Below are 20755 nucleotides of genomic sequence, written 5' to 3' on the forward strand. Positions count from 1 at the left end.
CCGGTCTGCCATAGATCGGCTGCTTCACCCTCTCCTGACAGCCTCAAATGCTTCCCTTCCAGTTATGAAGGGATCTTTATAGTCCTTTCTGGAGTCCAAGGTCTTCTGCTAGTTTTCAGCCGGTGTTCTGTGAGAACTGTTGCATCTATAGATGTATTCCTGCTGCAAGTGTAGAGAGAGAGGAACTCCATGTCCACCTACTCCTCTTCCATCTTGAATCCCGATACATTCTTGAAATATTCAGGATGATCATGAATTCTAAGAGGGGTAGAGTACGTTCTTTGTCTCCTGTCAATTATTCATGTACTCAGTACATTTTATTTAACACCTATTATGTGTCAACAGTGCTGTTGAACAAGACAGACATGGTTCCTAAGTTCATGGACCTTACATGAAAGGGGAGAACAGGACATATTGATACAGTTGAAGAGTAATAAATACAAAATAATAATGGTGAAAGTTATAACTGATGTCAGGTGTATGTTCTCCAGGTAAAGCCATTTCTCTGGAGTATGATGGTGTCTTTCTTTCTCAGGAGAAGAAAAGAGTGAGAATCCCTTCCCAATGTTGGTTATGTAAGAAGGCTGCTGATGTCAGCGCCAGCACAGCCTCCTTTCTGCTTCAGGCCACTTTGAAGCCCTCTCCATGTCTTTTCAGAAAGATGTCCTAAGAACTGCAAACCAGGCAGCTCTGAAAAACCATGTATCTTATACAGATAGCGGTTGGGTCTCCGGCCAATGTCATCATTTTCTTCCACAGCGTCTCTCCAATCTTGCTTGGCCACAAGCAGAGGCCCACCCGCATGGCTGTGGCTAATTTCCTGGTTCTTCTCTCCTCTGGGATTCCCCACAAAGTGGCAGCTTTTGTTTCAAGGAACTCCCTGTCCAGTCTTGGGTGTAAATTTGTATATTATATAAAGAGAGTGGCTCGCAGCACCACCCTGTGCTCCACCTGTATCCTGAGCACCTATCAGTCCTTCACCCTCATCCCCAGGGGAGGGGAGGGGAGTGGGTGATGCTCAGAAGTAGAGCCCCCAAGGTCAGTGGTCCTTCCTGTTGCACCTGCTGGATGCTGAGGGTCTTAATGAATATCTTTGTTTCTGTGACAGTCACTGGTCCACAGTACATGGGAAATGAAACCGACAACCAAGGGTAGTGGCTCTGTTCATCCTCAAGTCCCTTTGCAGACATTGTCATCCTGTGGTCCATCTCTGATGCCATGTTTATTGGCCTTATGATCTGGTCCAGTGGCTACATGGTGCTTCTCCTGCACAGACACCACAGGAGAGTGTGCAGTATATTCACACCCCCACTGGCTACCACAAATGTCCCCTGGAGACCAGAGCCACCTACACCATCCTAATGCTGGTGGTCACCTTTGTCAACTTTTACATACTAAATTCCATTTTCGTTTTTTATACCACTACTTTTATAGATTCTCGTCTGTGGTTAATGCAGGACATTCATATTTTGGCTTTATGTTTCCCCACTTTTACCCCCTTCCTGTTGATCCTTAGGGATTCCTAGAACTCCTAGGGTCTGCTTGGGAGTTGTTGAAATCACGGTTGAAATGTTAAACGTATATGTCAGCTTCTATAACATCCACAATTACTGCATTTAGTCATCATTTACCAGTTACCCATTGTTATAAACTTTGTTATAAAACATGCATAACTTCATACTTATGATTTTAACCATCCTTAAGTGTATAATGCAGTGACATTAAACACATTCACAATGCATACAGCCATTACCACTTCCTATACCCAAGACTTGGTATCATTAAAAGAATCACTCGCCCTTCTCTCAGCCCAAAGGGCCCTCTATTCTACTCACTGTCTCTATGGATTGCCTGTTCCAGGTACTTCATATAAGTGAAGTCATATAGTATTTGTCCTTCTGCATCTGCCTTGTCTGTCTAACTGAAATGTTTTCAAAGTTGTCCCACCTTGTAGCAGATATCAAACTTTCGCTTTTATGGCTGAAATCTAGTCCATTGTATGTACATAAAAGATTTCATTTATTCATTCAGTCGCTGATGGACACTTGCGTTGTTTTCATCTTTTGGCTATTGTGAATAGTGCTGGTATGACCATGGGTGTCCAAGTATCTGTCAAATCCCCGCTTTCAGTTTTGTTGGATATATACCTAGGAGAAATTGCTGTGTCATATGGTATCTCTATGTTTAACCTTTTGAGAAATCGCCAAACTTTTCCACAGCTGCTGCAATATTTTATATTCCCACCAGCAATGAACAAGCATTCCAGTTTCTCCACATCTTCTGCAATACTTGTTATTTTCCCTTTCTTGACTATATCCATCCTAGCAGGTGTGAGGTGGTATCTCACTGGTTTTTTTTTTTTTAACATCTTTACTGGAGTATAATTGCTTTACATTGTTGTGTTAGTTTCTGCTGTATAACAAAGTGAATGAGCTATACGTATACATATATCCCCATATCCCCTCCCTCTTATGTCTCCCTCCCACCCTCCCTATCCCACCCCTGTAGGTGGTCACAAAGCACCGAGCTGAGCTCCCTGTGCTATGTGGCTGCTTCCCACTAGCTATCTATTTTACATTTGGTAGTGTAGATATGTCCGTGCTACTCTCTCACTTCGTCCCAGTTTACCCTTCCCCCTCCCCACGTTCTCAAGTCCATTCTCTACGTCTGCGTCTTTATTCCCGTCCTGCCCCTAGGTTGTTCAGAACCTTTTTTTTTTTTTGATTCCATATATACGTGTTATAAAATATGGATATATTCCATATATACGTGTTATAAAAATGTTATAAAACAAAATATGGTATTTTGTTTTTCTCTGACTTACTTCACTCTATGACAGACTCTAGGTCCATCCACCTTACTACAAATAACTCAATCTTGTTTCTTTTTATGGCTGAGTAATATTCCATTGTATATGTGTGCCACATCTTTATCCATTCATCTGTCGATGGACACTTGGGTTGCTTCCATGTCCTGGCTATTGTAAATAGTGGTGCAATGAACATTGTCTCACTGCGTTTTGATTTGCACTTCCCCAATGGCTAATGATGTTGAGCATCTTTTCAAGTATTTACTGGCAGTTTATCTTTGGAAAAAATGTCTATTCAAGTCCTTGCACGTTTTTGTATGGGGTTGGTTTTTTAAATGTATTTATATTTTATTTTTGGCTGCACTGGGTCTTTGCTACTGTGCATGGGCTTTCTCTAGTTGCGGCGAGCGGGGGCTACTCTTTGTTGCGGTGCGCAGGCTTGTCATTGCGGTGGCTTCTCTTGTTGTGGAGCATGGGCTCTAGGCACCTGGGCTTCAGTAGTTGTGGCACATGGGCTTAGTTGCTCCAGTGTGGGATCCTCCCAGACCAGGGCTCAAACCCGTGTCCTCTACATTGGCAGGTGGATTCTTAACCACTGCACCACCAGGGAAGTCCCAACCCTGGGGTTGGTTTTGTTGTTAGTTTTTCAGAGTATTTTATATATTTTGGATATTAAATCCTTTTCAGTATAAGATTCACAAATATTTTCTACCAGTCAGTAGTTTGCTGCTATGGGAGGGGTGGGGGTGGGGGGGCGCAGTTCTTTAGAGACTGGTGAGTCTGTCGCTGCAGGTGTGCCACCCAGGGAAAGGGGATATGAGTGGAGATTAAACTACATCCATCATGGTACCATTTTTAGTATTTGTCTTCTGTTTAATTCACATTCTCAAATAATCGTCATTTGCTTTTATAATGATTGAAGTTAATGAGGCTTAATCAGGTTTGCCTGCGTGATTGAAGTGAGGCGATTTGAAGTCATCAGTTGGAACATTCCGAAAGGCAACAGGGAAGCAATTCTGCCATAGTCCTATCGTGAACCTCTCCCCCATTGTTTATTCCCCTTTGAATGTGTCGGGTTAACTGCTACACGGTCCCCTCCCCCCCCATATATGCACTAACACCAAACTGTTCCCAGCCAGGGTACAATTATCATTTTAAAATTCTCCAGGGGAAGGGGCTGCGAGGGGGTGTGTAGATGAAACTAGATCTCCTGGATGTAAACGATGGTTGAGGGCAGACACTGGTTGAGGGCAGACACGAGTTCCCCAGCTGGGGGGGGGGGAGCAAGTGATGACCCTGTTATCTACAGTTTTGTGTGCTTGAAAACGTCCATTAAAATCGTATTTTAAGGAGCAAACGTTAAATAGTACTCTTGGAAATTATAAGTGTTCGAACGGAAGTAAACTGATGTGGATGAAACAAAGAATTTGCCCTAGAAGTAGAATAAGAGCAGGAAGACACACTCAATAGGAAACGAAAGACAGCAAAAAGAACTTGCTGAAAAGCTCTTGGGAAACCTATGGTTGTCCCGGGGGCTGGGGGCCCTGTGGGCTTTCAGCTGGTATGGCTGGTGGGCACTAGAATTCCCGCAAGGTACAAGGAGCTGCTGGGAGCAAGCTTTTCCTCAGTCAGGTAGTAAATACTTTAGGCCGGAGGGTCTCTATGACACCTATTCAACGCTGCCTTTGTATGTAGAAGCTGCCCTAGAGGACGGGTGTGGCTGCATGCCAGTAAAACTCTACACAGAGAGCGTCCCTTCCCACCCTCCAACCGCAGGGCGCAGACCCCTGAATTGGGGCATCAGCTGACGTGTGTGGGTTTCACTCCCGCACAGTAAAGGTCTGGTTACACCGACTCAAAGCAGGAATGAGGGCGTTGGTTCCAGTGTGGCAGGAGACGGACGGGCGTTCTGCAGAGAGCAGACCGTTCTGAAAAGTATTTCTGCTTTAAAGGAAACGGGGGGCAAAGGCAGAGTCTGGCTGAGGCCGAGTCTGGGCCTGAACTGGAGTTTCCGTGTGAGAAAAATTAAGACGGGGTGAGACTGAAACCCTGTGAGCTTGTGCAGCGCAGGGCGGTCAGTACGGACGTGCACCTGCGTGAGAAGGGGGCATCTGCAGGGGCAGGTGAGAGGGAGGGTGCAGGTGAGTGTGGGGACGTGCTGAGGGCGTACGTGCAGACGGGCCAGGGGACCAGGGTGCCTGGGAGAGGAAGCGTGTCCAGCGCTGGCGCCCAGCGGCCCTGCGTCGCCTCCGCGCCCGCCGCCCTCGGTCTCTGGCGCCACCTGCTGGCCACAGGCCCACAAGCCGCTCCCCGACCCTAAATCAGAACAGCCCTGGGTGGGGGCTTGTCCCTTCAAACCCCTGGACACAGACGCCTGGTTGCAGGCGCACGCACAACGGCCCGGGCGGCGGGCGTGAACCACCAGGAAGGGACGAGTCACTACAGACCAAACGCTCGGGCCTACGAGGCGGGCGCCCTCAGGCGGCAGCTCCCACTGAGAGTTGGTGGCCGGAACACTCTGGAAAGCGTGATACACGAGGAGACCCAAGGTTCTGGAGCTCCTGTGTACTTCACGCTGTAAGGAATGAAAAGGAGGACGCCCGGGAGGTGATGCTGCCTCATGGGCACGTGGCTGCCCGGGTTGTGGTGGTTTCTCCTCGTTTTGGCAAATAAGGAAACCACCAGAAAGACTGCAGTCTGTAACCTTTAACCCTTCCACTAGCGTAAACTGAAGTCCCACATTCCCGTCATTGCCTTCCTCTGCATTTTTTAAGAGGTGGCGGGCAGGCTCTGCGGCATCACGCCCAGTGAACACAGAGGGTCTGGCTCGTGTCTGGAGGGGGAGGGTCCTCGGGGACCCCAGGGGCTGGAACAGGAGGGCTCAGGAGCCCGAGTCAGGAGCAGGGATCAGGATGGCCCCCAAGGATGGTACCCCTGCCCTTGGCAACTGCCCCACTGCCCCCCCCCCGGGCCACCTCCCAACTCCCACAGTCCAGGTGGCCAGGAGCCCGCCCCCCACACCACGTAAGCCCAAGAGACACAGCACCTTGAGTCCTGAACCAACCGACTGGACCGAGTTCCCTGGGCCCCGTCCTCCTTGGGGAAGGGTGGTGGTCCCCTCTTCCATCTATCCGGACCCCACAAAGCTCCAATCACCACAGGTGCGCAGGAGGGAGCCTGACCTGACCAGTCCAGGGCCACTGATTCTAACCCCCGCCTCTGACCTGTACACTCGCTCCTGTTCTAGGACCCATCGGGGCCACCGTGCCACAGCCGTGTCTGAGGTTCCCCAGTCACCCCCCCACACCGTGGGAAGTGGGCGCCACTGGAGGCAGGTCAGTGCAGGCCAGCCTGGGCACACCCTCTGGCCCCCGGTGGTCTGCGTGTACCTGTGCCCTCGCTCGCCCCATGCCAGGGCACCTCCTGGGAAAGAACAAAGGCCAGTTGGTCCCGTGGTGCCCGGCCCATGGGATGGGCCCCCGAGCCAGCTGTTAAAGGGAATCACTTCGGGAACAAACCGGGGCGGGGACCTGACCCCATGAGCCTGGAGGGAGCCCCCGTCACCCAGCTGGGACTACGGGGCCTGGACCAGGCGACGCTTGCTGCTCCTAGGGGCGACAGTGGCTTCACCCTGCCAGCTGGCCTGCAGACCCCCTGGGGCCCAGCCTAGAGAACAAACAGGCAGGAGGCACCTGTGGTCTCCGAGCTCAGCCAGCAGCAGCCGACGCGGGTCTCCAGCGGTGCCATGCTGGGCACAGGAGGATGGCTGGAGTGTGTGTGAGGTGTGTCAAGTGCGTGCCGCCTCGGTAAGGACTCCCCCGTCCTCACCGACAACTCATGAGCCCTGGACCCCAACCTCAACGTGCTGTCCGCTGGCACAGCCCAGGGCCCCGTCAGCTCTCCAGAGGGACTCCTGACCCTCATAAGGGTGACTGTCTGGCCCTGAGTGGGCCACAGCTCCACCAGGACTCAGTGCCCCCTCCTTCCCTCAGCACAGAACCCAACGGCACCCAGAGGGTCAGGGAAATCAAGGCTTCCACGAGGCGCCAGCTCCCAACTGCCCCCGGGAGGCCCATGGGTTCGGAGCCCTGGGTGCCCCAGGTGAAGGAGTCACAGAAACCATGAATGGGAACTTGAGGGCACCGCGCCCATAAGAATTGCCATTTATTCCCGAAGTTGCCAAAATCATCACCAAGGATTCACCGAGGGGTGCATGAGGGGACGAGGAGGCTCAAACACTGATTGAGGGGCCAGTCAGGAGTTGGGAGGGAGGGAGATGGGTGGGGGGACCCCCCGCTGTCCCTCCCCCTTCTAATGCCGTGGGCAGGGGTCCCCCTCCGGCCGCACCCCTCCCCATCCCCAGGTCCAGTTTCTCTCCGGGGAGGTAGGGTCGGGGATGGGGGGAGATGGTGTAGTGTGAGTGGGCCCCAGGAGGGGAAAGGACGCTGGGGTGGGGGCAGGGGTCCCCCACTTCACATGCACTCACAACACTGGTCGCCCAGGGAGCAGGAATGGGGGAAGCCCCCTCCCGCCCTGGATTATAGGAGGAAGGGATTAGTGTTGGGGGCTGGGGGTCCCTGGGGCATCATGGGGGGCAGGCCAGGGCCCCCGCCAAGGGGAGAGATGTACGTCGGCGGCGCTCCAGCGACCGGGGGCACGGGGCTGAGCCGGAGCTGGTTCAGGGTGAGTGTCGCGGGGGGTGCGGGCTGGAAGGGGTTGGTGATGGAGGGGCCGGTGGCCGGGCCTCCTGCGGGGGGAGACGACAGGGAGCGGAGTCGAGTCGGGTCTGCCGGGCGGGCCAGCACCCCTGCTCCCGGGCCACACTCACCGCTCGGCAGGAAGGGGTTGGAGGCCTTGGCTCCTGGCGGCGTGGGGCCTGGCCGGCTCACCAGCGAGTCCAGGTCTACCAGGGCAGCATTGGGCCCCAGGAACGACTCAGGGGTCTTCCGCGTGGGCGGCGTGGGCGTCGGGGCGGCTGCAGGCGGGGGGCTCCCCACAGCTTCGGCCAGAGAGCCCCCGACCCCACTCATGTCGAAGGCACCGGGACTACGAGCGGGCACCTCTCCGGCGAGCAGCTCCAGCTCCCCTGGAAGGGGCCGCAGAGGGGGCTCAGGGGAGAGGCTGCCGTGGGGACCCTGAGGAGGCAGCCCCAGAGCCAAACCATGCGGGTGTGAGGTCAAGAGGCAAGGCCGGGAGGACCACCCTCTGACAGCCTCCAGGTCAGGGACCGACCCCAGCGGGTGACAGCAGAATAGCACCGCTTTCGGGACGCTCACACGACGGGTCACGACTGCCCCGAGGGGACGCGCGGGGGGACAGTGGCAGGTGCCCACCGTCCCAGGAGACTGGGTGATGTGCCGTTAGCGAGAGGCCTGATTTTTTGTTTCTTAAGATTTAAGAACCCCGTCTGATACTGAAAGACAGGCACACATGTAGCTGAAGAGAAGCCTGGAAGGGTGAGACCTGCAGAAGACTGGATGGCAACCTACAGTCAGCCTGGGGTGGGGGAGGCACTAGTGCCAGGCCTGCTCCCTCCACAAAGCCTGCTGCACTCGAAGACGCAGAAAAACCAAGGGACCAGAGGAATGTTACCCAGGGCGGGGAGGTGGGCACTATGAAGAGAGCCCCCAACACCACACAGACTCGGGGTCTCACCTCAAGGACAAGCCCAGGGACAACCTGCAGACACAAAGGCCAGCCCGGACTCTGGCCGGAAGACAGGCGCTCGGAGCTCCAGGAAGAGGGGCGCACAAACACCCCTGCCCCAGGACGCCGGTGGGCAGGTGAGGAAAGGCGTGCAGTCCCCAGAGGGAGGGGCAGCCATCAGGCCAGTCCAGGCGCCACACCGCCCGGAGGCCCCCGGAGTCTGCACTGCACTCCAAGGAACATTCCGGGGTGACAGCAGCATTTGGGGAAATTGGAGAAAGGGAATTCTCTGTACGATTTTTGCACCTCTTCTCTAAGTCTGACATTATTTGAAAACAAAGTAAGAAGTTCCTCTTTACGATGCGTGAACGACCAGCTCCACCTCAGTCACGCTGTTACAAGAGCCCTGGGGGAGCCCTGGGGGCCGGGCCCGCCTGGGGGCTGCAGCCGTCCTGCTGTGTCTCAACCCTCAAGCAGCCGCCCAGCCTGAAGGACAGGCCTCCTGGGCTTGGTGGGGACACTCACCCGTGCTGCTCCCAGAGGCTGGCAGGGCTGTGCGCAGTTGCTCGAAGTCGGAGAACTCGTCGGGCTCCGTGTCAAACCCCCCGACCGCTGTGGGGTCAGGGTGTGCCCTCAGCTTCCCCAGGGGCCCAGGCGACGCGACTCCTCCCACACTCGAGGCCCGGCCCCCCCGGGCCACCCCCCAGTACCTGCGGTGCCATTGGCGCTGGGCTTGGTACGGGACCCCCCCCAGGGGTCTGAGAAGGCCGGGGCCGGGGCCCAGGGATCGGAGCCTGGGGGTCCGCCGACTGGGGCCCCTCCTGCGTGAGGAAGAAGGCAGGTGAGGGGCTGGCAGCCCACCCCACCCCCCAAAGCCAGGCAGCCCCGAGGCTTCAGGCCCCTCCCCAGCTGGCCCCTCCCACCACGTCCCCACCCTCCAGCCCTGCGGCTCACACTGCCAGGCGCCCCCTTCTGGCAAAGCCCTCCTCAGCCTTGAGGCCTCCAGAAAGCCCCTGAAGAGGCCCCCGGCCAGGGTGGGGTGAGGGGTCTCGTGCGTGCCTCACCCAGGCACCCCCCCCCCGCCTCCTACAGCCCCCACAGCCGCTGGGCACCCACCCCCCCAGGCACCCCAGGACTGCACGCCACACGCAGGGCCAGGGAGGCAGCGGGCACTCACCATCTGAGCTCCCCCACGGGTCGGGGGTAGGTCCTTCTCCAGCCACAGGGGCCGCGGTCCCACCCCAAGGGTCAACCGGGGGCCCCGTGGGGGCAGCAGGCCTCCAGGGGTCCCCGGAGGCCGGTGTAGGAGCCGGACCACCCCAGGGATCAGCAGCAGGAGGCACGGGGGGTCCCCCCCAAGGGTCCGAGGTGGGGGCCGCCGTGGGGAGGGCAGCAGCCATGGGTACTGGGCCCCCCCAGGGATCCGCGGCCTGCGGAGCAGCCGGAGCCGTGAAGACGTCAGCAAGATCCATGAGGGACGACTGCAGGGAAGAAAGAGGACAAAGAGAAAATGGGGAGTGGGGCAGACCCCGACCGAGAGAGAGAATGCCGGGGGAGACAGGACAGCCACACAGCAGGAAGGGCAGTGGGAGCCGGGTGCCAAGGTGAGGCAGACCTACCGCCAGGGGACCTCCTAGCGCCCAGAGAGGACGGGAGCGGGGGCAGACACCCAGCTGCTTGTTCCTCTGACACGCTCCACCCTGTCCACCTCCCCACCCGCCCCGGCCCTCCTCCCCCCAACCCCTCCGTCCACTCTCCGCACAGCAGTCGGCTGGCTCTACAACACCACACACCCGCTTCCCACCCAGCCCAGGCCACTGACCAGTCCCCGACGGAGTGAGGACAAGGGCCGCAGCCGTCGCCCTCGGCCCCGCACCCGCAGCTCCCCATGCGCGTCCCAGGGGTAGCCCAGCTCGCTCTGGATGGGAGGTGCCCCTGCAGACCCTGCACACCCCTTCCCAGGGGCAGGGGAGCAGGCAGGGCAGGGCCGAGATCCTCCTGGGCTGCGTCGGACACTGATGAGGCCTCCGGCCAAGGCCGGCCTGGACACGCTATCCCGCCAGTCCGCCCGCCCGCCCACCCACCCAGGCCCGGCCCGGCGCCCACACTCACCTCCTCCTGGCCCACGGTCTCCCTCTTGCTCTCCTCGATGGCCATCTGCAGCCGCAGGTCATCCCCACGGCGGATCCGCTCCTCCTGTTCCGGCCAGAAGCAGCAGGCAGGCGAGGGGTCAGACTCTGAGCGATGGGGCTGACACTGCACTTCCCCCTACCCCACCCCCAAATGGACAGCCCCGAACCCTCCCACCCAGACAATGGCGACTGAAAATTAAAATGGGATGCGGACGATGTGTGGGATGGGGTGGGACACGGGGTCTCAGGCTGGGGCGGGGGGAACAATGACGGGAGGGTGCTGTGCAGGGGCCGGGACGGGACGGGACGGGCCGGGCTGCTCTAACGGGCTGGGGAAGCACGGGGCGCCTGACTCCGGGTGTTTTCTGCAGGGGGTGAAGGTGGTGGAGCCCTGGGGCTGTGACAGAGAGAGAGAAGAGCACCCTCACCACCCAGAGCAGCCACAAGGCATCTGCTTCACGTGCCGGGTATCCTTCCGGGGACCCATTAGACACAAGGTCCCACTGAAAACGCTGCAGCACGGATGTGTAGGGGTGGGGCCCTTCAAGGTGAGAGGAGGCGGGGACCTGGGGAGGGTCTCAGGGGAGCCTCGGGGTGGGGAGGCTGCTCTGACCTTATCGTGCTCCTCACGGCTCAAACTAAGGGCTAGCTGGAGCTGGACGTCATCCTCGGGGCCGCAGGACGGGGGCTGGGGGAGAGAGAGTGTGAGGGGCTGGGGGAGACAGGTGGGGCCCAGAGGCAGGGAGAGAGAGACGAGCACACACAAGGATGGAGACAGAGAGCCAGGCTCGGGCAGAGCAAGAGACACACACACAGACGTAGTCCCCGAACTGGTGAAGAACAGCGAAGAGACAAACCTGGGGTGTGGGTGGGAGCCGGGCCGGGCAGGGCCAGGCAGGCCAAGCACCCAGAGAGGAAAGGGAGCGGTGAAAGACGGGGCAGAGGGCGAGCAGAGGAGGGAGACCGGGAGAGGAGGGGCAGGCGGGGGCTGAGGGCGAGGCGTGGAGACGGACGGCAGAACGGCGGGCAGCCCCGCGCCCTGTGGCCAGGCCGTACCTGGTCGGCCTCCTCCTTGCTCATGGCCAGGGCCAGCTGGAGCTGCAGCTCCTCCTCCCCGCTGCTCTGCGGCCAGGCCTGCTCTGCCTCGGGCGGGGGCCCCGAGCCCACGGCTGCGGAGGAGGCTGAGGGGACACACACGCTGAGGCCCAGATGGAAGAGGGGAACCCACGGCCCAGGCAGCCAGGCTGGCAGAGTCTGAAACCCCCCACCTCCCCTCGGGCCTAGCCTCCCTCCCCCAAGATCCCCAGTGGGACCCAGACCCCAGGCTCCATGGTCAGGGAGGGGGTGTGGTGTGCATGCAAACCCACGGAGGGGTGCGGCGGCCCCACCTGCAGGAAGGACAGGGTTAAAGAAGGACAGCCCTGATGGCCCAAGACAAAAGTCTGCTGATAAAGAGGGAGGGCCCTGGGGAACCTCTGAGCCCGTGAGCTAAGTTCCCGCACCGGGTCAGAGATGCCTTGTGGCCTGTCTCGGGGCCCCATCTCAGGCCCCAGGGGGACGGAGGGCCTTCCTCCCTGGTCCCCAGGTGGGAAAGCTCCCAACAGCCCCCAGTGGGGAGCCTGGAGCCTCGGTCTCCAGGGCTAGGGCCAGCGGCTGGATGCCGGGGGAGGAGCGGCCTGCACACCTGGCCCCCGGCCCCATCCCGGGACAAGGAGGACAAGGGGCGAATGAGGAAAGGATGGAGAGAAGACATGGGCCCAGGCTTGCTCCTGCCGGCCAGGGAGCGCTCGCCATCACACGTTGCCTCTCCATCCTGACCACCTACCAAGACACCACCTCCATCACCTGGAAACTGCTTGGGCCTCCTACACGGTCCCGCCTCCCCAGCCCACCCCCACCCCGGTCCGAGAGCTGCCAGGTAGAGCTGCCAGGCCCACCTCTCGGCATGACTCCCATCTCTACCCTTCCCGCTTCAAACGCACAGACGGCTTCCACCCGCGCTCACGACACCACTTGGGGAATGTTTCTACCTTCGACACCCACCCAGTCCCAGCATAAAAGGCCCTTCCCAGGAGCACTCAGAATCCTGCACACCCATATATAAAACTGAAAGCTTCCCGACACAACTGGACCTCCCATCGTGGAGGACGCCCTTTCTATCTCCTCTATGTCACCTCTTGTCCTCCTAATCGCTGGTCGCCACCCAGCACCTACACTTCCTCCAACTCCAGCCGAGTCCCGCTCGCCACCGCTCTGGCCCTCCTCCGTCCTGTGCAGCCACCTAGGGCCTCAGCCCCCTGCCCTCTGCCTGAGCACAGCTCCCGCGGTGGCAGCAACCTCCTCCGGACCGCGCACTCCCTCTCGGGCACAGGCCGCCCCCAGACAGACCAGAGGGGGCACGCAGGGGATGGGCCCGGACACCCTGGCTCACCCGTGGCGGTCTGCGCCAGCTTCTCCTTGGTCTTGAGCGCGTGGGCACGCTCCTCCCGCAGCCGGTCCTCATCGCGCAGCAGGGCCACCAGCTGCTTGGCCTTCTCGCGCACGTTCACACCCTGGTCCTTGCCGTCACGGTCCACGTACTGGAAGTCCTTCAGCGTCTGCACGGCGTACATGTTCTCCTTGCACTGCTGCGACACGCGCTCCGAGCCCGTCTTGATGAGGTACTCCATCAGCGTCATGGCCTGCAGGGGGGGACGCACTGTCACCCGAGGCCCAGCTCACCCACACCCTCTGCAGCACGAGCTGCCACCGGGATGGACCTTGAAAACACCACGCGGGGTGGCCGAAGCCAGGCCCCAAAGAGCAGAGTGTGCGAGAGTCCATTCACAGGAGATGTCCGGGCGGGCAAACCCACAAAGTGTGCCCGGGGACTTGGGGGTGACTCTCAGTGGGATAGGGAGATCCCCCCTTCTGTCTAGGGGGACGAAAATATTCTGGACCTAGGTGGGGTGATGGCTGCACAACACCGTGAATGTGCTTAACGCCACCAAGCTGTGCACTTTGAAAGGGTGAATCGTGTGTTACGTGACCTACGCGTATCTCAATAAACACCGGGAAAGGGGAGACGGCCGGTGCATCACCGCAGCCCACGTGGGGATCGCCAAGCGATCGGTGCAGACCCTGCTCTGTTCATTAAAACGAAGATCTAAGGTCACACGGCCGGAAGGCAGCTTGTTAGGTCCCGCTCAGGGTGCCCAGTGCACGACACATCCGCCCGCTTTCTCTAGCACCCTGTGAGTCTGGAAAGTGTCACCCCACGCATAAAGTTTCACACCGCCCGGGCACAATCTGAAGACAATGGCGGAGGAGGGAGACGCCGTGCCGGCAGGGCCCGTCGAGGGAGGACCACGTGGGCAGGGACGAGGGAACACCCTTTGGGACTTTCTGCATTTTACGACATGGGAACAAATCCCTTTTCAGCAAGGTTTAATAGGAAATACCCCCCCACTCCTCACCCCAGGCAAGGCCTTTGTGGTCTGAAGAGCCTGGAATCCAGGCAGTCTGGGGAGTGAGGTGAGGGGTCCTGGCCCCTTTCAGGCTCTGTGGGAGGCCATGGCCACTGTCCTCAGGAAAAGGGAACACCTTAGATTTTGCAGGTGACACCAGGGGCCTCCCAGAGTTCCCAGATCCACCCAGGGCTCCTAGGTCTAGAGCAGAACAAAACAGAGAGGGAGGGGCAGGCCACCCCGGGGAAGCCGTCTGAACCACAGCGGAACGGCGGAATCCGCCAGGGTCACATCTCCTCAGCCTTCCCAGGGAGCCTGACCTGTACCTGGCATGGGTCCTGAAGGTGTGTTGACACTATTCACCTCTGTAATTAGAGATTAGTCTTTAACTGACTGAGAAATGTTTACGCCTTAGAGGAGAACCGAAAGAAGTAAAAAGCACATCCGCGTGTGGAAGGCAGGTTCCAGAACCCCTGGGCCAGCGGTGCTTTGGAATTCAGAATTTTCACGAGTTCGCGCCATAAAGACTGCACACACCATGTATAACGGAAGTCCCCCAGAGGAGGGTGACACCACGGTCGCACTCTGTGGGACCCTCAAATGCCAGGTAGACCACCTCACCACAGTCCAGACGGGGCCTTGGTGCCAAATGCCTTTTGAAAACTTTCGTTTTCAGAGCTCTGGGGACTTCGGAACTGCAGTTTAAAGACTGCGAACATGGAAATAACCCAAACACCCCACGGGGGGAAATACACACGTATGAGTCGTGGCGTGTTCATATGACAGGAGCCCCACACACACAGCCGCGTACGTGAACGAGTGGCTGCTCCACACATCAACGCCCCAGACGTGACGGCGAACAAAGACTAAAGACAGCAGGCACCAAGGCTCACAGGCCACAGGACTCCACGCCTAGAACAATCTCAGCAGACAGAAGGCCGGGCACGGTGCCTCCTGGGAACACATACTCTATCTCCACCTGGGAAGTGGCTACAAAGCGGTGCACACACCTAAGAGCCAGCTGGGCTGTGCACTCAGAACATGCGCCTCGATGGAAAACATCACGGGTTTCCAAAACAGCCTGGTCCAGGATGTCCCGGGCTGTCAGAATGCGAGCATCCGCTTAAACAGGGGTCAGCAAGCTTTCTCTGTAAAGGGCCGGGTGATAAACCCGCCAGCATTTCAGGCCGTGCACTCCCGGTCCTGAGAGCTCAGCCCTGCACCAGGCCACGTGTGATAAAGCTTTACTTACAAACATAGGCGCAGGGCCAGGTGTGACGCGTGGGCTGTAGTTTACTGACCCCTGCTTTCAGAAATAAAGACTGAGACCCTGCACTCCTCAGCGAAGTCAGGTGACACAGCCCGGAGTCAAGAGGGTGGGCTCAGGGACGGCCCTCTCAGCCCCACCACAGCGAGGGCGGGCCTGAACCTCTGCATCTCAGTTCCCCCACCTAGAAGAAGTACCTCTGCTGCTCTCCGCCCACAGGCACCGGTCACAAAGAACCTGCCACCTGTGGCCTCTCAGGACTCACCTCCCCTCGCACACCTGGCCCGGGCCCCTCCCCACCCAGCTTCTGCCCCTCCCCCCAACCTCACACAAAGGCTCCCCAGCTCCCCCTGCCCTTTCCCTTCACAAGAAATGACTCAATCAAATCCAAGACCAAGACCCAAGCGTGGCTTGTAGGGAGGGGCGTGGAAAGGAGCCAGAGCAAACGGACCTCAGATCCCGGCTGGAACATAAGCAGCGCCACCTCTCCAGGCCTCAGGCTCCTCGTCCTGGAACCCACCAGGGACCCACCCCAGCCTCCGGAGGACAGACATGCCCCCGGTCCACATCCACGAGACCAGGGGCCTCACCCACCTTGCCCACCGCCACATACAGAGCAGGCCCTCAACTGCCATTTTACCGAAGGAACAGCGACAGAAGGACACCAACACCCCTGGGCCCCAGGAGTCGGACTCTCCCACAGAGGGATGTCCCGGGACTGGCCTGAGGCCGCAGTGCTGGGGGAGGGGCCTCGCCACCTGCCCCAGCCCAGGCCCTTTACCACTTCTTGACCCACCTTGGGACGCCAGGCCCCAGGTCCCCAGAACAGCAGTCAAACGAGAAACCCACCCACTGAGCGCTGCCTGCAACTGAGTTCCCTTTACCCAAAGCCTGTGGTCTGTCCTTCTGTCTGTTCACTGGATCGGGGCGTGTGCGTGTATCACTGGGGGCACTTTAGCCACATTTATCAAAATGGCACAGGCACATGCCCAGAAATTCCAGTTCTGGAAAATGGCAAACATACACGGACATTCATGGCTGTCTTGTTTGTAAAAGCAGAACACTGCAAACAACTTAAAATTCCAGCACCAGGTAGCTGGCTACGTCAATTATGATCAACCCAGACAGTAGACAGGAAATTGTTTAAAAAAAAGAAAGAGTGACAAGTCTTTGTTGTCCTGATGAGAAACGATCCCTAACACGTATGCCTGTTTTCCTTTTTAAAAGTAGGGTATGACTTCCACACAGTAAAATTCACCCTTCCTTTCACGTTGCTTTGCGCTCTGGTAACTGCATACAGCCACAGGACCACCGCTGCAACGAAGATACAGAATCAGTCCGTGGCCCCCAAAACTGCCCGGAGCTGCCCACCTGCCTGGACTTCCACGCACAGATCATCAGAGAGGACAGAAGCTGGGGACACAGCCGCCTCTGAGGGAGGGGTGGACACTGGGCACCCACTTAGGCCTTCTAAGTGGATCAGTCTTGAGAATGTGCCACTTCTTCAAAAACCACAAGGCCCAAAATTCTTTGTTGCCTTCACTGAACAAGAGAGAAATTTACATAAATTACGTAAAGACACCGAACTCCAGCTCCTCTTGCAAAACAGGAAGGCGGCCCAACTCTGGACGCCCCTTGGTGGGCATGCCCCCACCCAGCTCTGCACCCTGCACTGACCTTGTAGACGTGCCGCCAGTTCTTGCCGTGGTCGTTGAGCCGCTTCCAGATCATGCTCATGATCTCCGAGAAGGCGACGACGTTGTAGGTGAGGTCAGCAATCTCAGACATGAGGGAGCTGGACGGGCCCCAGGGGTCGTTGCTCGTGGCCTCCCGAACCTTGATCTCGGCCTCCGAGTAGTTGTGGACGATGTTCTTCATCTGGCGCCGCAGTGAGGAGGTCGACATGGTGGCTGGCGGTGGGGAGGGGGGCAGGCCCCCCGGGGTGTGCAGAGACGGGGCGGCAGGAGGAGGGAGGCCACGGCAGGGACTGGCAGGTCACCGCATCTGGGGAAAGGAGAGGACCTTTGGGAACACAAGCGGGATCTGCGGCCACCCGGCTCCCCGCTGCCTGCGGGGTGGAGGACCAGGTCCCCACTGTGGCCTGCGAGGCTCTGGCCCTGGTTAACCTCTGCCTTAGTCACCCCATCCACCTTTCAGTTCCTCAGTCGTGCCCAGATCCTTCCTGCCAGGGCCCGGCTCAGCGAGGCAGAGCGTGCAGCGGCAGGCCACAGGCCTGAAGGAGGCGCGCCCCAGCCAACACTTCCTAGCCTGGCACCTCCCGCACCGCAGTGTTCTCCTCTGCGAGATGGGGCTTCATTCGGAGTCCAGAAAACTGGAAGGAGGCTGCTGCACAGGAAACGCGCTATCCACGTGGGTGGTGTCATGAGACAGTCCCCCTCACGAGGTCCTCGCACCCACCCTCGGGCTCCGCTGGAACACCCCACCCCGACACCACAGCCACCATTCCCCAGGGGGCCTCGTCGGTAGGCTCACTCGCCCTGGTGATTTTCTACTCGTTTGTCTGACTCTGTGGCTGAGGCCACCCTGAGAGCCCCATGGGGCCAGAGACCACGTTTGTCTGGACGTGGCTTTTCCCATCAGAGGAGCTGACCCGGAAGAGCCATTCAATAAACCGTGCAGGAAGGAAGGGAAGGAGGGAGGGCAGGAAAGACCTCTGGAGCAGGAGTGAGGGGGGCAGAATCCCCTGCAGAAACAAGGACACACAGGGAGGAGGCCGACAAAGGGAGCAGAGATAGACAGGAGGGGGTATGCCAGGGGGACGAGGTGTCCCAACGCGGAGGAGAGATAAGGAACAAGCCCGCTGGCTAGGCCCCAGCTTCGTGCCAGGCACTCCTGGAGCACGAGACATCCATTATCTCATTTAACACTGCGGGCGGGGTTCTAACAGCTGAGGAAGCAGAGGCTCACGTAGGTGAAACAACCCAGCCAAGGTCACACACTAGGCATGGCGGCACAGACTCCACCCCAGGCCACCCTGGGCTCCAGGACATACACTTTTAAGTTAACCTGTGCCGAGAGGAGAGTAATGGGAAAGAAACAGAAAAGAGAAGAGGATCAGGCCAGTGAGGCCCATCACAGCAAGCACTCACTCAGTCCTTGCCCGGTGCCAGGCGTGCTCTTGAGTGCCTTACACACGGTAACTCCGGTCATCCCTATGGCGCCGTGATTCACAAACACCTCACAGGGGAGGAACCCAAGGCACAGGCCTCACCTCCGGAGCAGCCCGGTTGCAGAGCAGGCTCTGACCACACCGTCCACAACCTTTCCAGCATGCTAGCCACAGGCAGAGACCTACGGAGATCTCCTACAACCTGAGTCCCAGGGGAGGCAGCTGGCCCCTGTCTTGAACACAGGAAAGCAGGCACTTGGGAGACAGATGTGAACAGCTGAAAAGGGATGGCCAGGGTGCCAAGACGGACTCAGCCAGACACACTAAGACGAAGAGCTAATTTGACAACTAACAGTAGAAGACTGAAAGGAAAGGGAAAGAGAGAGAAGAAAAAGAGGCACAGAGAAAGCTGAGCAGACAAAAACACGAGAAACAGATAAAGAAACATGGGAAGAGAGTGAGGCAGGCGGGCAACGAGAAAAGACGGAGACCCTGAAACGCAAAGAGGCAGTAACCTGGGACAGGGAAATAAGAGACAAGAAAAATGGAGAAGAACACGAAATCTGGGTCCAAATTCTGGCCTCCCTGAGATTCAGTTTGCTCAACTCTGAAATGAAGGAAAAGATTCCACCCGGCAGAACTGTTGATTAAATACAATGGATACATAAAGTTCTTGGCACTGCGCCCCGTGGGTAGTAGTTCAATAACGTTGGCTACTATTATTGTCAGAGAAAAAACAGAACTATTTCCAAAAGGATGGCCATCAGAAAATGTGCTATCTTAACACCGTGTATTTATATTAACGGGCATTAGAAGATACATTCAACCTTCACAGCAAAACTAAAACTTCAAAGATACTGCTTAAAACAAGACTACGTTTTTCAAAATTGCTTAGCCCAAAGAGAATTACTAGATCGAATAAAACACAAATCATACGGCAAAATTCTCCAAAGGGTAGTCAGATATCAAACGATGTCAAACGTCATCTGCGTGGAACAAAAAAAATCTACAAATAATAATGGAAACCAGAGCTGCCAGCAGTTAACTACACACTTACTACGCGCCAGGATGAGGCACTTAAAAGCATCACCTCCGTTATTAGGCAAAGCTGCCCTATTACGCAGGAAACATAAACACACTAATTTTAAAAACTAGGAAACTAAGGTTTGGTGATAAATCACCTGACAAATCTTACAGGCTCGCAAAAAGTGGACCTCTGATTCCAGAGCCGGGTTCTTCACCAAAACTAACTCAAGAACCTGGGGGAAGGGGCAGACCCTAGACCAAGCGACAGACCCGCGGAGAGGGACTCGGGCTTGGAGGACACGGGTACCAGAACAAAAATGAGATGGGAAGACGGCGGGGAGAGATGCACAGAGACTAGAGACACCTGGCGAACGGAGACACCAACATTAATCCTGACCCTCAGACGCCGAAACGTGACAGAAAGGCAGAACGAGACCGGAACAGACACACGGAGACAAATGCTTTGCAAAAACGCCGAAACAGACACGGACATGAGCACAAGCGAGGCCCGCGGGAGGCAGCGGCACTGACACACAGACACAGGCAGACGCAGGAGAGACGAAGAGCGGCGGGCGGCCCAGGCCGGCCGGGAGCAGACACACGAAGGCCACGGAGACGCCCGAGCGCGCCCGCCCGCCGCGCCCCGGCCCGCGCTCACCTCGGCCCCCTCACGCCGCGCTCCAGGGGGTCATGGCGGGCAGCCCCCTGCCCCCGCTCGGCCTCGGTGTCGCGGGGCGCGCGCCGAGCCGCGAGCGGCGGACGCGGAGCCGCGCTTAGGCGCACGCGCGGACGCACGGAGGGCCGCACGCCGACGGCCCCGCCGCCCCGGCGGGGCGCGGAGAACCGGGCGGGGGAGGGGAGCCGCCGAGCGGACGGGAAGCAACCAAAGGAGGCGACGGACCGGAAGCGGAAGTGGCCGCGCGACCCGCCCAGCCGCCCCGTCTGCGGCGAGCCTGCGCAGTGGCTACTTCCGAGGACACGCTCTCCCGCGTGCCGTCACTTCCGGCGCGCGGGAGCCGTCGCCAAGAGCCACTTGCCTCATTTCCACCCGCCTCCGCGAAACCCCGGGTACGCGCACGGAGAGGCGGGGCGCAGCGAGGGGTCGGCCAGCGAGCTCAGCCGAAGGCGAAGAGACCGCGTCGTCGTCCGCCCCCGCACGGTAGCCCCAGGCCCGCTAGACCGTGCCCCACCGCGGTGCCTTGGGACGATCTGAACTCCTGCGCCCACAGGGCCAGCCGGATGCGCCCCTCCCCACTTCATACGGGGGCCCGTCCACTGCACCCTCCTCCCCAGGGCCAC

The 20755-nt window shown here is 58.3% G+C and overlaps 1 protein-coding gene across 5 annotated transcripts; it reads right to left on the reverse strand.

Annotated features, from left to right (window-relative positions):
- Nucleotides 1–6933: 6933 nt before the first annotated feature.
- EPN1 (epsin 1) lies at nt 6934–20368 on the reverse strand. 5 transcript variants are annotated; one of them, XM_027097344.1, is made up of 11 exons: nt 20115–20368; nt 16978–17304; nt 13019–13268; nt 11644–11768; nt 11201–11275; nt 10568–10651; nt 9633–9936; nt 9166–9276; nt 8981–9067; nt 7638–7895; nt 6934–7556 (listed from the first exon to the last, which is right to left on the reverse strand). In XM_027097344.1, the coding sequence occupies exons 2-11, from the start codon at nt 17203–17205 to the stop codon at nt 7348–7350; spliced, it is 1731 nt and encodes a 576-aa protein (XP_026953145.1). In that variant the 5' UTR covers nt 17206–17304; nt 20115–20368; the 3' UTR covers nt 6934–7347. The 5 variants fall into 5 exon arrangements, with proteins under 5 accessions (XP_026953145.1, XP_026953147.1, XP_026953146.1 ...); XM_027097345.1 differs by lacking the exon at nt 6934–7556 and adding an exon at nt 8465–8774 and having other exon boundaries at nt 7716–7944; nt 20115–20345; XM_027097347.1 differs by lacking the exon at nt 6934–7556 and adding an exon at nt 8465–8774 and having other exon boundaries at nt 7729–7895; nt 20115–20344.
- Nucleotides 20369–20755: the final 387 nt, after the last annotated feature.

This window comes from Aethalodelphis obliquidens, unplaced genomic scaffold, assembly GCF_003676395.1.
Source record: "Aethalodelphis obliquidens isolate GAN/ISIS:26980383/991018 unplaced genomic scaffold, ASM367639v1 scaffold113, whole genome shotgun sequence".
In the NCBI taxonomy this organism is placed as follows: domain Eukaryota; kingdom Metazoa; phylum Chordata; class Mammalia; order Artiodactyla; family Delphinidae; genus Aethalodelphis; species Aethalodelphis obliquidens.